The sequence below is a fragment of the Coloeus monedula genome, assembly GCF_965178545.1.
Source record: "Coloeus monedula genome assembly, chromosome: 1".
Classification (NCBI taxonomy): domain Eukaryota; kingdom Metazoa; phylum Chordata; class Aves; order Passeriformes; family Corvidae; genus Coloeus; species Coloeus monedula.
The window spans coordinates 15,773,686-15,791,647 of NC_138781.1; the positions used below are offsets into that span (position 1 = coordinate 15,773,686).

At 40.0% G+C, this 17,962-nt stretch overlaps 1 protein-coding gene across 2 annotated transcripts in view; it reads right to left on the bottom strand.

Moving 5' to 3' along the window:
* Nucleotides 1-17,962, bottom strand: part of WAC (WW domain containing adaptor with coiled-coil) — a 58,515-nt gene that overhangs the window by 10,859 nt on the left and 29,694 nt on the right. For both annotated transcript variants that reach the window (XM_082294832.1, XM_082294831.1), the window contains exons 8-11: nt 7,817-8,062; nt 5,706-5,828; nt 4,579-4,727; nt 1,033-1,151 (exon numbers count right to left, since the gene is read on the bottom strand). In XM_082294832.1, the coding sequence (XP_082150958.1) occupies nt 1,033-1,151; nt 4,579-4,727; nt 5,706-5,828; nt 7,817-8,062 (637 nt within the window). The remainder of the gene's footprint in view (nt 1-1,032; nt 1,152-4,578; nt 4,728-5,705; nt 5,829-7,816; nt 8,063-17,962) is intronic.

A 17,962-nucleotide genomic window follows, 5' to 3' on the forward strand; every position in this document is an offset into this window, starting at 1 on the left:
CTCAGACAGGACTAACAAGCACACAACAGATAACCCAGTCCCCCCAAACAACTCAGAACACAAAGTATCTCCTTTCTCCCCACAAAAACAGCCAAAACCAACACAGAAAACAAAGGTCCCCTTTGTTATTAGTCCCAGAAGGACAGATAAAAGGACCTCACTATTTTATGATCTGGAAGGCACTACCAGGTATGCTGACAATGAAAGAGTACTGGGGTTTGGTTTTTTTGTTGCTTTTTTAATACCATACCACACACCTTATTCAACCACTCTAAAAATCCAGCTATTAAGAATTGTAGATTTACAGAACTTCTAAAAAAGTCAACCTGCAACCTCTTCCTGCCACAGGTCTACACCATGACTCCATCACAAAAGGATCTCATGACACATACTTGGTTACAGCCCCTGGAACCAGTATGACAAAATGCAGAGCATCCGACACTATGAAGAGTCCACCTTCCTGAAAGAAAAATTTCAAACAAGATACAGATTCTAAACGCACCTTGTAAATCAATGGTTAAATGTTCGCATCATGCAACATCTGAATAAGTTGCAATGTTGACAAAAAAGTCTGGCCAAGGAAAGGTATTTGTGAAACTTACTTAATTTTTAATGTTTTTCATTAGAGCAGCAAAATCACCTGACAGACCAAAAAAATCATACTAATTTAGAAATCAAATTACACAACAGCAAGACACTACAGATATCTAACACTTAGCAAATCACAGATTCCATAACTGCACAGAGACAGCAACTCCAAACTCTGAAATCAGAATACAAGGAATCACTTGTAAAATTGTCACCAGGGTGACAGAGCACAACTATGAGTTCCATTTTGCTTCTGTGAGAATGAAGTCTAATGGTTATCCAAAAATGGGGAATCTACCACATTACCTGCATCATCTCAGTAGCAGCAGTTAAATCATATGTTCAAAAACAGGCCGAAGAAGAGTCCACTAACTGCAGCATATACAACACACACTGAATCCAGATAAAAAGCTAAGGACAGAACAGAGAAGCATTTCAATATACCTTGAACGCTGAAGACTTCGTGGAGAGGCAGGTTCATGACCCGCCTGCTTGTCAGCTATTACTGGCTGCTGAGGTGCTGCCTGGGAAGCTGGTCCTTGTTTAACACCTGGAGTAGCAACCTGGAAAGTTCAAAATTTCATTAGATTTCCTCCACAGTAAAGAGTAAGTGTAAGAATCAGTGAAAACCAAGGAAATTACAATTTCAACACCTGTGGGGTTTTTTTGATACAAGGTATTTTGTTGACACAAGTTTTATTCTCTTCACAAGGTGTTTAAAAAAAACCCCAAAAACTCTAGTTCCACAGCTGTGACAGAAAGGTTTTTTTTACTAAAATGGAGTACTTAATAGACATAACAGAAGCAAATTTAGATCCATGTGACTTGTCAAAATATTGCAAGCTTATTAGGCAAAATAGTTCAACTCAATATTATTTTTGACTGTATCTTCCATCTGAGCACTGAGCTCATTTTCAACCTCAGAAGAGTTGTTCACTACCCAAACAAAATCTTCATGTACAAATTTAAGAGTTCCCTACTTGAAAATACATTACACAGTGTTAAGAACATAATTCTATCACAAGCATATTAAAACATCTCTATCAGAAATGGAAAATAAAATCTAAAGCATATTTATCAGTTTGCTGCTCCCTTTTCTCTAAGTTCTAAACTCACAAGTGACTAAAAAAATAGTCACCAGTAACTTCTTGCTTTTCCTTTGTAGTATACATTCAACACAAGGTATTAAGACACCAGCAGTAAGATACAGTCTTTTCTGTGAATTTCTGAGCTATGACAGGATGAGAAGTTTGGGAACATAGTAATGTCTAAGTTACAGAAAATACTGTATATACTTCGTCTTGACCAATACGTTGCGTACCTCAGTTAATTTAAAGTACGTACAAGAGAGGTTCAGCTTCAAAATTTATCCCCCACTCTGCAAAATCAAATGAATACTTTTAAGAGAAAAGGGAGGGAGCAAAGAAAAAATGGCTTCTAGGGATCCATAAAGACAAAAAACCCAAATCATCCAGCCTGCCTGCATTTTCTGACTTCAAATTAGTGTAGATTACTAACTAACAGTCACCTGAACATCCAGAAATTCTCTATTTCAGAAACAGACTTCTGTGAGACAAGACACAAATGGCAAGTCAGACACTATCTGCTAACGTAAACTCAATATATAACTTGACTCATTTAAATACACAGGGAATCTTAATGCAAATTCAAACTCTCATATGTCTAAGAGCAAAACTCACCTTTTAAAATTATCATCAAAATGAAAATGTGTCCTGGTTTTTAGATTAAGAGACATATATTAAAAAAGTCTGAGTAGCACATGAAAAGCCCATGGTACAAAAAGGATAAAGCAAGATCACTGTAAGATCACTCTGCTGTTGAAATAAACAGAACTATATAGTTGAGGGGGGTGAAACAGTAGCAGTTCATAAAACTGATTTATGAGAAGAGACTACACAAGTACCTTTACGATATGTATGACATGAAGAACTTTGCTATTAATGCCTGCATTTTGCTCAGCCTGTGAGCAGACATTAACCATCAAGGCTGTTCAAACAGAAGGAACAATTTCAAAAGGAAAGTCCATCAGCAATAATGGAATCACGCTGCAGAGTCAAACTGGAAAAGTAACCAGCTCCTTGGCTGGTAAAAATAAAAAAGGACCATGAAGAAAAAGTGGGATTTGTGAGATAAATGAACCACAAAGCCTCTCAACTACTCCATGTTTTCCAAGTGTTTCAAAGACTGTAAATACATATATCAGAAACAGAAAAATAATAAGGGCTAAATAAATTAAAAGAACAAACAAACCAACCAACCAACAGCAACATTCTCACTGCGCTTGACAGGTCTGTGTGAAGTGCTTTACACAGCAATTTTGCAGAAATTCAGAAGAGTTTCTGATCACACAATACAGGCACAGCTAAAAGGCAAAAAGTGACACCCAGGCTCCTGGAGTCTGTGACCCCCAAGCTGCCACATGCACACAGCACACCTGCAGGCAGACACATCAGTTTAAGTCTGAAAGCAGTACTGACATATTCAAGTGGTCCTAACCAACAGCACTGTGCCAATGGCACTACACTAGTCCCACAGCCAGCCCAAATACCTGTGCATCCGGCACTGAGCTCTGCTTGCACAGGGCCAGTTCAGCTTTGTCTGCCCTAAGCCCATGGGCCTGTGCTCTAAAACCAAGTGTGTCCTGGCACAGCACCACATCTTCATTAGGCATCATTTACCTCAAACTCTACAACTGGACAAGCTTGCCTGAGTGACATATCTGATGGGCTACTAAACAGACATGCTCACACTGGAGCTACTACCACCTACGTTCCCATCTCGCAGAATTGCGTTACACAAATGTGAGAACTATCAAGACAGTTCTTTCCCTACTGAACTGGCAAAGTATCTGCTGCAGGACCAAAATTTGTTACTCTGGGACTAACTAACAATCTCTGGGTTGTAGAGACCAGAACAGATCTACTTCCAGTTATTGACAGTAAACAACTTAAGAAGATTCTTTTTCATATCTCAGGATTTGGAAGTGCCAAATATCTGAACACTGCTGTTTGATAATTTCATTACTTATCACCTAGCTATGGGATGAGAACACACAGATTCAGGATGTAATCCAGGGGCAGAAACCAAGGTACCAACCAGTACTGGTACACACATGAAGCTTTTGCAATTCATTGTATCATTGTCCATCACAAGTAACTGGGAAAATCACTTGGTTTTCTTTGTACCCATGAAAACAGATGAAAGAAAATGAGGCATTTTGACTATGATGACAAATGCAATATGTTCTCCTGAAGATAAAAGTATTCCTCAAAGGCCTTCAAGGCATAAGAGGTTCACTTGTGAGCAGAAAATTGAAAAAAAGACATCTTAGCTAAGCAGGGGTAGTGATAGAGAACACAGATTTTAGAAAGGTGGGGGTGTCTCACCCCAAAGTCTAGAGTCATGCTTCTTAGGAAGAACCTTAGGAGCTTATAGGTTAGCTTCAATTTACATTTCCTAGTCACTGATCCACTGAAGGAATTCGGAATCAATAGAGGTCGGGGGGCAGGAAGGGAAAGGGACATTATGGTATTGATCTGTAAACACCTAGCACACTTCCAAACCAAATCTGAGACTACATCCAGTTAATTGCCCCAAGAAGCTCTCTCCTATTCTAAACATTTTTTATTGGGTAGGTCTAGAGAATTGTATCAGCTGTTGCCTTTGAAGTATGATTTTGTTTCTATTTAAATACGCTAAAATACTGATGCCTTGGTAATATCTCCAGACAGCATCAGAAGCCAGCATAAGAATTTCTTCAAGAAAAGTAAACTAGATTTCATGCTGGAGCTGCACTGCCAAAATACAGTCAAGTAGCTGTTTCCAGTTGTTTGTTTCTACTGGGAAAGATAACATATATATTTTATCATCCTATATACAACTGCTAGCACATGGATATATAGGAGCAATACTTAATATTATGTATAATGGTTTCTTACTACAATATGGCATAAATCAAAAGGAGCTTACCTTCTGCTGGGATGATACTGGTGGTGTAGTCATCAAAGGTTTAAGTGGAACAGTGTTAGTCTGCGGCGTGCTTATCCTTGGAGACACATATGATCTTGGCGATGAGGCATCAGATGTTAAAGACATTGGAGACTGATTAGATGGCTGAGCTGTAAAGGAAAAAAAATTGCTTTTAATAAAACTATGTCCTATCTTAAATGTGAATTAGGCTTTCTTTTGGTACTTTGGAGTACGCTATGTTAGATGATATACAAACACGTTCACTGTGAACAACTAGAACAATCAAACGTTCAACAACAATGCTAGTTAAGGAATTGTATCTTCCCCAAACTCCCCAGTTCTAAAACTTCAGGGGAGGGAGAAAGAGAAGAAGCTATTAGGAAATGCTTTTAATACACAAAGAGACTGAATCATTTCCGACTCCTATTTTAGAGCACTCAACTTGATTTAACCAGAAGAATGTCTGAATAGTTTATTTAGAAAGCTATTCACCTATTCTAGGTGTATACCAACAGTTCCCCACCCATGGTTAAAAATTAGAATTAGTACTGCTTACCTACTCAGTAAGATGACTGCATTTATTGTTTTGGTTTAAGTTTCTGAACTTTGAAACTTAAGTTTTTTTATTAAGTTATAACCCAGAACATACTGAAAATACCTGAAAGAATATCTTGCCTGGAAGATGAAAAAAAAAAAAAATCCCCCACCAGACAGAGCAAACTTAAGAATTTAAAGCCTCCCCCAAGAGTCACCGTAACACAGTACTACAAGATGGGTGTTAAAGCAAGGAAGAGTTGTGTTTTATACTGAACATTAAATAACACCTATTCAGGTCCAGAATAAATTGAGAGGGTCTCACAGAGGTTTCACATTACTCACAGAGAATTAGCTAACATACAAAGAAAATCCCAAAAGGTGAGACAGAGAAGCATATTTACTTAGTTGTGTGTCAGGTGCCTGCTCCTCAGTAACAATTTTTTATCCTATCTTCAGAAAAAAGTCATTCAACATTCTCCACACTGCGTGGCCAAAGACGCAACAACAGAGATTCTACAACTTTCAACTGTATCAGCCTTTTTAAAACACTGCTAACAAATTGATGTAAGTGAAAAAAAGACTCTGAATACCTTGCGTAGACAGTTGTGCAGCTTGAGAAATTAGGGAGGTGATATTGAAAGCAGATGGTCCAGCAGTAAGAATTTTATGGAGTATAGACTGCAGAGAGGCTTGTGTCACAGCTGCTGTTAGAACTGAAAACAAACATTCAGTTTTACTGACAATTCTAGAACACCACTTTAAACTGTTCCAACTGGCTAATTACACATTTAAGCTACATTTTCTTTCAGATTTATTTCCCGTATCTACCGTGACCGATGATTCACCTGAACTGTTTTTCAGTTACTTGATTTCAAGTTGACTTGGAATGTCTAGCAAGTCCTTTATTTAGTAGTTTTAACTTTGCAACATACACTTAGAAAAAATTATTTTAAAAAATAACTTTAACTCTTCAGCTTGACCTTACGAATCAGGAATAATTCTTCTAAACATCAACAGAAAACTTGTTCAATTTGCTACTGTAGTAAGTAGAATGCGTGTGAAGTTTTTTTACACTACAATATTTTTTAAAAAAAGCAAAAAGCAGAATCACTTTAACTCACTAAAAGAGATGGGGAGCAGACTTCCTGTTCAAGACAAAAAAAAAAAAATCTTTCAAGTTAAAAATCTGCATTTCTTCTTACTAATAAAAAAACCCCGTTTTTTATTTATTTATTATTTATCTGTTCTGGGTTTAACTGTCCCATGTCATCCCCCCAGTAAAAAAAAAAAAAAAAAAATCAATCACTTTTAACCATTTTAAAACTGCACAATACAGGAACAGTATCTTTCAGTATGAGATTATGAGACTCTGAACTATGAGCTTCTGAACCAACCTTTCCAAAAATGTCTGCAGGCTCTGTGGGATACTTCCTGAACATACATGCCACCCATGCACACTCCCGAAAAAACTGACTCACCAGCACAAGCACAGAGTAACTCTGAATCACATGCACAGTAAGGGCAGCCCTGCTGTGCAAGGTGAAGTCACTCTGCCCATGGGGACACAGCCAGGCAGGCCCTCATGCCATCAGACAATTCTGAACACTCTTGTTTCAAGATATACACAGCTGCTGCTCAGATATGGCAACAGAAAACTACTAGAAATTTCACCAGGCAGCTTTTTAATAAAATACAATTGGAGTTGACTGGACCTTTCATATTTCAACACAAACAACCATAACACTCCTTTCTTCAGCCCAACCTAGCACACTACAGTTTTAAAGGCTTCTCCCTGCACAGGAAAAAGAAACCAGTGACCTACTCACCTATTAGTACTGAACGAAGATAGAATATTTGCTGATTAAAAGGAAGCAACTGACAGCTTTTTCTGATAAATAATTGCAAGGTACAGAATATTTTGTACATATTTTCACTTACTTGATTAGCACTTTCAAAAAGTTAAAGATAATTAAGTCTCAGCACTACATGTAAATGTTTTACTTCCTATTGAAATCAGTGATCTGTACACAAGAAGCAAACAAAAACTCCTACACCACTTTATCAATAACTTGCCACGTGCAGACACATTAGATAAAACTGCATTCAAAATGCATCAGCTCTACCCATTCTTGCAGCAAAAGGCACTATAGGTAGGTGATAACTCACTTCTAACAAACTAAGCCTATGTGACAAAAATGGAAGGGACACACTGATTACATGTACAAAATTTAACTGGCTAGCAAACTTACTGACATGCCACCTTTATTCAGAGAGGCTAACTTGTTACGCTAAAGAAAAAAGTTGTGAGGCAACAAGATTTAAGAATCCCTAGAAGTTTCAGTATTTGCAAACACACGTCAATAGAACAGCAGCACAAACTACAGAAAACAAAGAACAGTGCACGAAACAAAAGAACAAAGAGCTCTAACGAAATTTTGTGCAACAGACAAATGCTGATACAGCGATTAAGTCACCAGTCTCAAACAGATTGCTCATGTACATCAACATTTATTAATTTGAAAACTTTAAATGTTGAGAAGGTTTAACAGAAAAGAAAAACCCACAAAAATCCCCACATTACCTAGGGATTCATTTATTCACTTCTCATTTAAAATAAGGCTTTCATTTAGTACAGCCTGGTATCCAATAATATACTAACGTATGTAAATGCCAGACTACATGAACTTCAAAGAATCCTTACCTTCATTGATTTTGGATATATCTACGCTAGAATTATTAAGCTGCAAGGTGGCTTGCAGAGCAGGCAGCAGCTGTCGAAGGAGATTTGGGTCCTGAAGTAATGGAGGAATTGGTGATTGTGGGACAGGTGAAACAGGAACTGTAGGAGCAGATGAAGCAGGCGCAGAAGTTGGATTCAGTCCAGAAGCAGAAGATGTAGAAGGAGTTGTGCAAGAATGGGATACAGACTTGTCCACAGATGCAGACTCTGAACAGAAGACAGAAAGTGTTTTTCATTTCCCCCAATATAACCTGACAACTCACTAGTACAATACTCATATTAAATTCAGAAGATCAAATGCCTAACTATCATTTTTAAGAAAAAACCACACAACATTAATAGAACAAAAATTGAAGATAGCTGATTTCTAATGCAATTTACGCTATTGAACCTAATATTTATGAGGACCACACACACGCAACTATTCCACTTCAAGATACTGGATTAAAAGCAGCCAGTATTAAAAATGGGACATTTTTTTCCTTAGCTTTTACAACAAATGTGGGCCAAAAATTCCTTACTGATCTTTTCTTTTACTGTGCCTGTACTCATATTCTGTATTTTTACTCATGATTCCAATCTTTCTTTGGAAAATATACGAGGAACAAAGACCTTATAGCCCATGGATTTCATGTATAGGCTACTGTAAAAGCCATGCTTCATTTATGGAGAAACCAATACAAGAAGCCACAAAATTTAAGTCTATCGTACAAAATCCAGCTACATTGCTGAGAATTTAGAAAGGATAATGAGCTGTACTAGAAATGTAAAAACAGTCCTACTAACATCCCCACAGCAGAGTGGAAAAACATCTAAAAATTTACCTGCCCATAATTGATTTTTAACTTGTCAACTTCTCCTGAAGCATTAAGACCCATATCCTTTATTTTATTAATACCATTTTAGGAAATATTACCATTTGTTATCCACAGAAATACATAGTACTTAAATTCAGTTACACTGTATGGGAATTTGTTCTGATTAATATGAGTTATTTAATTAATTTTAAATGTGACTTTCACTTAACAGAAAGTTGCTCCTCCATTCCAATACTGTGAGAAATCTCTGAAATGAAAGTATTCCAACTTACTACACGTGTACCATCAGTCACTTCAAATATCCTTCCTTTAAGAAACCTGGACCGTTATATTTCAATCGTAGCTCCCCCTTCTCTCATCCTCATTAAACCCTCAAGAGACCCCTGCCCCCAAATTCCGTCAAGATTAACACCTCTATAGCACCAAAGAAGTTGGATGCAGAGCATAAAGCTATGGATCCAAGATCTCATGCAGGATGTTTGCCCATAGTAATGAAGACCTGAATTTTAAACCCACCTCAAACCAGGCAGAGGTCAACCTCGGTATTCTACATGTCAGGCAAAAATCTAAATGAATTGGGAAAACAGGATGGGAAGTTCTTTTACTTTAAGGGCGTGCTTTGTTTTTTTCTTTGGAGAGATGGTCAAAGTAAGATGATGCTGACTTTATTAGTAAAGAAGTGGAAAGGTCTTATTTTGTTTTACTACGTAAGAATAAAATGTTACAGAATTTCTAACAGCTTTTGTATTCCAATAACCTTAATTGCAACTTCCAAGACTAATTTGGAGAAGAACCCTAAAAAATAAAAATAAAAAATTATGGAAGTGAGTAACGATGTGCAAATCTTTTCACTGAGGTTTCTAATCTTACTGGGAAAAGGATTTCTGCTTCCCTGCTGCTACAGTATAAATAGCTTATAAAGGTCACAAGCACTCCAGAAAACTTATTCCCAACAAGTAGCAGAGAAATCTGAACCAGAAAAAAAGTGCTGAAGAATCCAAATTTGAAAGCTTGCCAGAATGCAAAGACATATTTCGGAGTTTCAGGTGAACTTCTGAAAAAGATGTGGCCTTATCTAGTTACAGTCTCCTCAGGGTTGGTTGCAATATATCTGTGAAGGGACATGGTCATTTGGCTAGGAGTTTTCGTAAGAACAATTTAAAAAGGGACAAAAAGGGTTACAAAGATTGAAGATAGAGAAAAAAAGAAAAACCAGTTACAAAATTTCTGCATGGTTTTCAGTAACATGTGAACTAGGACAGCTGATTAGGTATTAGCTCCTATTAAAACAGTAAGTCATTAGTAAAAGTTTTTATTATAAAATACTGCATAAAAAATCGTATGTTATTGTGTTCAAAGTAAACATTAAGGCAACTGCAGGTCAAGACACATCTAACAAACAAGAATCTTACCATACTAAACAAAAAACATGTGAAGTTTAAATTGAATTTGGATCTGTCATAGTCCAAATAAGATCAAGATACACTGGCAGACAAAAGCAAGAGAAATAAGCACAATGGGACACGTTAGTGCTCATGTGTACAAGCCTGCTACCCCCTACAGTTTTGAGAACCTGACCAGAAAAACAACCATTAAAAAACCCCCAAACAACAAAACACCCTTCTTTAAAAAAAAAAAAAAAAAAAAAGAGTGACTGCCAGCACTAATTTCAAAACATATTTAATGTATCCAGACTTGGATACAGTTAAATATGAAGTTATTTTAAGTAAAGAAGCAACTCACTACTGTATTATTTATTCATGTAAGCAAATACCTGACCCTCAAACCACACCACTGTACCAAACAGCTGGAAGTGCTTTTCACCCATGCTGCAGCTCTGAACAGAAAACACACTGAATCAAAGGCAAACTCAAGCTAACAATGCAGTTAAAATAAACCTTATACCCACCCAGTCCTGGGTATTCACTTATTTCTTTTATAACAGAACTCAAAACATGGCACTCAAAACCACTGAATTCCATGAGGTCTGTAAAACCACTTTAGTTTGAGTTTTTATGCTACAAAAATGCACACTGAATTACATTGACACAATACAGCTGAGTTACTTCTTTCAGACAGTATGGAGACACTATTTCATAGCTGTATTATTGCAGGTATTTTAAGTGTGTGTTAAAATCTATCTGTGAAAGGTATGTTTGTACAATCACCCAATTAAACCTAGAGAAAGGATACAAAGCAAGGATAGTGCCTAATGCTAACACTCCAATCTTCTGAGATGCGGAACAACTCAAAAACAAAACACTAAATGTTATAAAAGAATACATCTCTATGACCATGACTACCTACACGTACCTCACATTAGAACTCTTGTTTAACATCATAGAGGACGCAGAGTAAAATGACTGTTCAGAGCATCACTGCATTACACGAATTATCTAATTTATTATTACTGAAATACAAACCATAAACCTGCTTCTGCCCCAAAAACCGCCTGTAAAAATATTGGTAGAAATTCCAGTATTTCTTGTTTATATTAAATAGCTGCGCTGATTCTGACCAGGATAAGGTTGATTTTTGGAGTAGCCAGAAGGGCTGGTTATTCTATACCACTGCACTTCACTGCCAGGGGCACAGGGAAGGAAGCTGTCTTTCAGTCAGAGTAGCATGGTACTGGTTCACATACTGCAGGTTCCCACATGGTGAGCTTTTTCTGTGTGTATGTATTGTCTGTCTAGTACACCCTTTTATTAATATTGTTGCTGCTACTGTTGATTTCTCATTTCATTGCTGTTTCCAGTAAATTTTTCGTATCTCTACCTATAATCTTTTCCTTTTGTGCCTCCAATTCTCCTCTCCAGCCTGTCACAGGGGAAAGGGAGGGAGCAGTGAATGAACAGTGCGTGGTTTGGAGTGTTTCAGCAGGAACACTAAATTGGGGAACACCGATCATAAACCTCAAAAGCCTTATATGGCACCCAATGAGGTACAAAGGGTTGAGATAATCAGATCTGACCAGAGCGGTGTGAAACCAATTTAAGCATTTGCTGTATGAGGCAGGGAGTCAATGGTCACAAAGTTGCTTGGTCTGTTCACAGGGTTGTGGCACCTAACCCTGTATACATATTCCTGTGTATGCCCTGTGTGCCCACCATGGTGTTCTTTTTCAGAGCAGGGAAAGAGAGGGATCATGACTGCTGCGTTGTTGTACTGTGGGAGACCAGTTTATGACATAACATCATGAAGGGCAATGAGGGTAATTTGGGATGTGTGTTCAGTAATGCTCTTTTACCCTTCCCTTGGGGTCTACCTTTGGGAGCCCATTAAATTGTACCTAGTCTGTGGGGCAACAGGGACAGATGATTTTCCCCAGTTTTTTATGCCCTTTGCCTCTTTCAGGCCTGTTAAAATAGCTTTTGAGAATTTCAGATTTCCTCTGGTTGTTAAGAAAAGCATGGTCTTGTTGCTAGGTCTCCTCAGTACAGTCTATACCATGTTTACAGTCAGCATGGCCCACACCACATTTAGTAGTCAGGAGAGAGATTTCTAGGAAGGTCTGTCCTGTGGGTCGATTGTCATGAATTGCATGAAATGTGGGAGAAAATGGGCAAGTTTGGGAGGAAATTCTCTGCTTCAATGGTTTGGAAGTTCATCCCTGAACAACTACAGGATCTTGATAAAGAACAGAGTATTTTCCAAGGAGAATGCTGTGGCAACTCCAGAGAGGAGCAAATTATTGCAGTGTTGGGCTCTGGCTACTCTTTACCAGGCATAGTTCAATAGCAGACAGTCCCTCAGGGAGAAGAGGAAGAATACAGACCAACAGGCACTGAGACCACACAAACAGCAGCTGAACCAGTGGAAGAACCCAAGCCAGTAGCAGTCACCCCTATACAGAGGAAGAAATCCATGATCAAATCAGTTCACTTAGTGAGGGGTGAAGAGGAAGTAGAACCCTCACAACAGCAGGGAGAGGAAGGGCCAAAGATAATCACCCAATCCCTATCCCCGAGTGAGCTGTGAGATACGCAGAAAGATTTCAGCTGCCAGTGGAATGAGACTCTGGTGACCTGGCTGCTCCAGTGCTGGGGTATCATGGCCCATGATATGAAACCAGATGGTAGTGAAGCCAAGCAACTGGGATCCCTGTCCTGGAACATGGGCATTGACAAGGGGTTTGGGAAGAAGACAAACTGTCAGCCTCTGGAGATGACTCCTGTCATGCAGGAGGGAAGATAACTCTCTCAAGGACAATCTAGTAGTGCACCCCAGTAAGTAGAATGCCATGGAAAAAAGGTATCCAGTACCTGAATCAGATGTGCTGGAAGCAATCTACAGAGATTCAAATAACAAGCAGTCTCCTGTAGATTCAGATCAGGTCCAGTGTACACAATCCGTGTGGCAGAAATTTGTACAGAGCGTGCCACTGTCATATGCCAACTCACTGGCACTAATGTTAATGAAAGGAAGAGAACAAACACTGCTTCGTGTGACTACCCAGCTCCAGCACTATGAAGACCATCTTGACCCAAACCTCAGCTGTAGAGGTTGTCCAAGACTGTGGACAGACTTGAAAAAGTCAGTGAGGAAATGTCCCATGCCCTGCCAGTACGGACCAGAGTCTCTGCTACTGGGTGCAAGCAACCCCCTGCTCAAGAGAGAAGATACACACGACAAAGTAACCTGTGTTTTTCCTCTGAGCTAAAGAGAGAACATGAGGAAGTGGGGTGAAAACTCCACCTCTGCCCTAGCAGTACAGGTATGTGAGCTGAACAGAATAACAACCGCCACAGGAACTTCTTCAAGGACAAATGCCACTCCAGTTTTCAGTGGGCAAGTCCTCAGATAGAAGAGCTGATGTTACTTCTAATCCTCTAGAAGGGACCTCCAGTTCATATTTACAAGGAGTGAGCAATGAGAACTATGACCAGCACTAAAAGGGCCCTGCCCCCAACCAGATGTGGGAAAGGGACAATCAGATCTATTGGACTCTGTGGATCCAATGGCCTGGCACATCAGACCCACAAGAGTATAAGGCTTTAGCTGACACCAGCACACAATGTACCCTGATGCCATCAAGATATGTAGGGGCAGAATCCATCTGTATTTCTGGGGTGACAGGAGGATCCCAAAAGCTGACTGTACTGGAAGCTGAAGTGAATCACCTGGAATCCAGAATAAATGGCAAAACTACCCCACTGCGACTGACCCAGAAGCACCATGCATCCTTGGCACAGATTACTTCTGCAGAGGGTATTTCAAGGACCCAAAAGGGCATTGTGGGCGTTTGGGATAGGTGCTCTAGAGACAGAGGAAATTAGACAGCTGAATACCTTGCCTGGTCTGTCAGAGGACCGTTCTGTTCTGGGATTGCTGAGAGCTGAAGAACAACAGGTACCAATTGCTACCACAACAGTCACTGTTGACAATACCACACCAACTGGGACTCTGTGACCCCCATCCATGAGATGATCTGTGGAGAGCCAGGGAATGTCAGCAAGACAACACTTTAATAGCCCACACAGCCAGTGTTTAAATCCAATGGAGAGTGGAGATTGACAGGGGACTGTTGTGGCCTGAATGAAGTCACGCCATCACTGAGTGCTGCTGTGCCAGACATGCTTGAACTTCAGTGTGAACTGGAGTCCAAGGCAGGGAAGTGGTGCCACCATTGACACTGCCAATACATTTTCTTGCATTCCTTTGGCAGGAGAATGCAGGCCACAGTTTGCTGCTACCTGAGGAGTGTGAAGTATACTTGGAACCGACTGTCCCAAGGGAGCAAACACAGCTCCACTGTTTGCCATGGACTGATCCAGAATGCACTGGAAAAGGGTGAGGCTCCAGAACTCCTGCAGTGTATTGATGACATCATTATGTGGGGGAACACAGCAGAGGAAGTTTTTGAGAAAAGGGAGAAGATAATCCAAATCCTCCAGAAGGCCAATTCTGCCATAAAACAAAGTAAGGTCAAGGGACCTGTCCAGGAAATTCAGTTTTTAGGAGTAAAATGGAAAGACGGACATGATCAAAGTCCAATGGCTGTGGTCAACAAAATAGCAGCTATGTCCCCACCAGTGAGCAAAGAGGAAGCACAAGCTTTTCCAGGTGCTGTGGGTTTTTGGAGAATGCATATTCCAGATTACAGTCAGATTGTCAGGCCACTCTATCATGTAACATGGAAGAACAATTTGAAGCAGAATTCCGAACAACAAGCTTTTGAACAAAATAAAACAGGATCATGCAGTAGCACTTGGGACAGTCAACACAGAACAAGATGTGAAAAATGTGCTCCACACTGCAGTCAGGGAGAATGGTCCTTCCTGAAGTCTCTGGTAAGAAGTACCTGGGGAGACTCAAGGACAACCCCTGGAGTTCTGGAGTAGGGATACAAAAGATCCAAGGCCTGCTACATCCCAACCGAAAAAAAGATACTGGGAACTTATGAAGGGCTTCAAGCTGCTTCAGAAGTGACTGGCACCAAAGTACAGCTACTCCTGGCATCCTGACCGCTACTGCTGGGCTGGATGTGCAAGGGGGAAGCCCCTTCCACACATGATGCCAGTGATGCTATGTGGAGCAAGTGGGTCATGTTGGTAACACAGCAAATTAAAACAGGAAACCCCAATCGCCCTTGGATCTTGGAATTCATCACAAACTGGCCCAAAGGTGAAAATTTTGAACTATCATCATCAGAAGGGCAAGAAATGGTGACATGTACTGAGGAGACCACACCATATAATCAGCTACAAGAAAATGAAAAGTGATAGTCTCTTCACTGATGGTTCCTGCTGTATTGAAGGGACACATCAAATATGGAAAGCTGTTGTATTGAGTCCTGTGAGGCAAGCCACAAAAGCTATTGAGGGATAAGGTGGATCAAGTCAGGTTGTACAGATGAAAGCCATCCAGCTGGCTTTAGATATCACTGAATGAGACAAAATGGCCAACACTTTACTTCTACAATGAGTCAGGGATGGTAGCAAATGCTCTGTGGCGGTGGCTGGACTGATGGAAAAAGACCAATTGGCAGCACAGAGGGAGAACCATCTGGGCTGTTGTATTATGGCAAGATATCACTACCGGGGTAGAGAAGTTGACTGCTAAAGTCTGTCATGCAGATGCTCTCTGTACCCAAGAGTTGGGCTACTGAAGCATGAATTATTTCTGGCTCAGTGGGCTCATGATGCCTCACATCATCAGGAAAGAGATGCAACATACTGATGGGCTCACGACTGAGGGGTGGATTTAACCCCAGACAGTATCTTACAGGTTACTCGCAACTGTGAAACATGCACTGCAACCAAACAGACCAAGCAGGTAAAGCCCCTGTTGTACAGTGGATGATGGTCAAAAGTAAGTACGGGAAAGCCTGGCTGATTGTTGATTATACCACACTTCCACAAACCTGCCATGGGCAAGCTCTACATGCTTACAATGACGGGAACAACCACTGGATGCCTGGAGACACACCCTGTGCCTCATGCCACTGCCCAGAACACCACCTTGGGACATGGCACTCTGAAAGAATTGAATCAGACAATAGGACTTATTTCAAAAACAGCCTCATAGACACCTGGGCCACAGTACTGAGTGGATGTATCATACTCCCTGTCATGCACCAGCCGCTGGGAAAATTGAACTGTACAACAGACTGCTAAAAACCACATTGAAAGCAATGAGTGGTAGGACCATCACACATTGGGAGATGCATTTAGCAAAGGCCACCTAGTTAGCTAACACCAGAGGCTCTACCAAGTGAGCTGGTCCTGTCCAAACAGAACCTCCATATACCACAGAAGGGGATTAAGTCCCCGTGGTGCATATGAAGAATGTGTTAGGGAAGACAGTTTGGATTAGTCCTTCCTCAAGCAAAGGCAAAAGCCATCCATAGGGTAGGCAAACCCATCCATGTTTTTGCTCAAGGACCTGACGCACTTGGTTGGTAATGCAGAGGGATGGGGAAACACTATGTGTACCTCAATGGGATTTGATTTTTACGTGAGAGCAGTCTGTAATACCAAATTTTTAAACACTGGCTGTTGAATGACACTGTCACTGTATGCTGTAACTACCATGGACAATGAGTATGGACTGCTTCAGACACACCAATCATGAGCTCCCGATACAGCTTGCAACTAGGCGGGAGCACACCAGTTGGAAGGTGTAGGATCTGTGCATGATGTAAGATGGTACAGAATAAAGGGTGGGTAACATCCTGGTTCTGCTCAGACAGGGTTAATTTCTGCAGCAGCCAGGAGAAGCAGTTATTTTGTACCACCTCACTTCACTGCCAGGGTTGGGGAAGGGAGTCTTTCTTCAGTGGGGGAAGATGGCAGTAGTTCCCATAATGTGGTCCCCCCACGTCGTGAGCTTTTGTTTGCATGTGAGTTGTTCCTCTCTCTTTCACACCCTTCTAATAATATTGTTGCTTTTACTGTTCCATTTCTTATTTCACTGCTGTTTCCAATAAATTGTTCTTATCTCAGCCCATAATCTTTACCTCTTCTCCACAGAGGGAAACTCCTTTGTGATGGAAACACACATGCTAAAAATACAGACTACAAATTAGTTGTATATAATCACAACCTTCTTTACCTTAATTTAAACCCATCTATCTTACTTCATGGCTCACAGACAGGATATTAAATCCTAGAAATACTGCCAATAAAACAAAGCCTCCAAACATCTCTTTTTGTATAATGTAATTACAAAGGTTAAAACCTGGTTTAATTTATGATGCTATACAGAGCCTGCAAGTTTTTCCTTTTGAAGTTAATATAACTAGTCAGAACGCCTCATGATGAAATATTTGTCTGACAAAAACCCTCAGATATCCCTCACTGGGATGTGTGCATTTCCCCTGCTTTTTCCACAAATAGAAGCAGAAACTCCTCACTCCCTTCTTTTCCACCCTAATTCCCTTTCTCTGATCTGCTTTGAGAGACTGTTACACTGTTTATGTTGCCACAGAATTAAGTTTACTTTCCAACATCTAAACACGATTTTCTAGTTTATTAGAGTTTTTTAAAATGCTTATTAATAATACAATCCTGTAGTTCTTAAGTGCACTTGAAGCCCTCAAACATCATGAAACACAGTCAAGATGAACACAGCATGCTGAGAAAAGTTAAATATCTCAACAAATTTAAATTCTGTAGTTTTGCAGCTCTGATCCACTGGTCCCTACATCTGTGTCAACATCAATTCATGTTCCTTAACAAGCAACCTACACTATTATTGCAAAATAAGGATTTGGATTACATGGCAGTCATTCATAAACTTAATCTGAATCATTAAGCATCAGACTAATTTTGAAATGACAACTGGA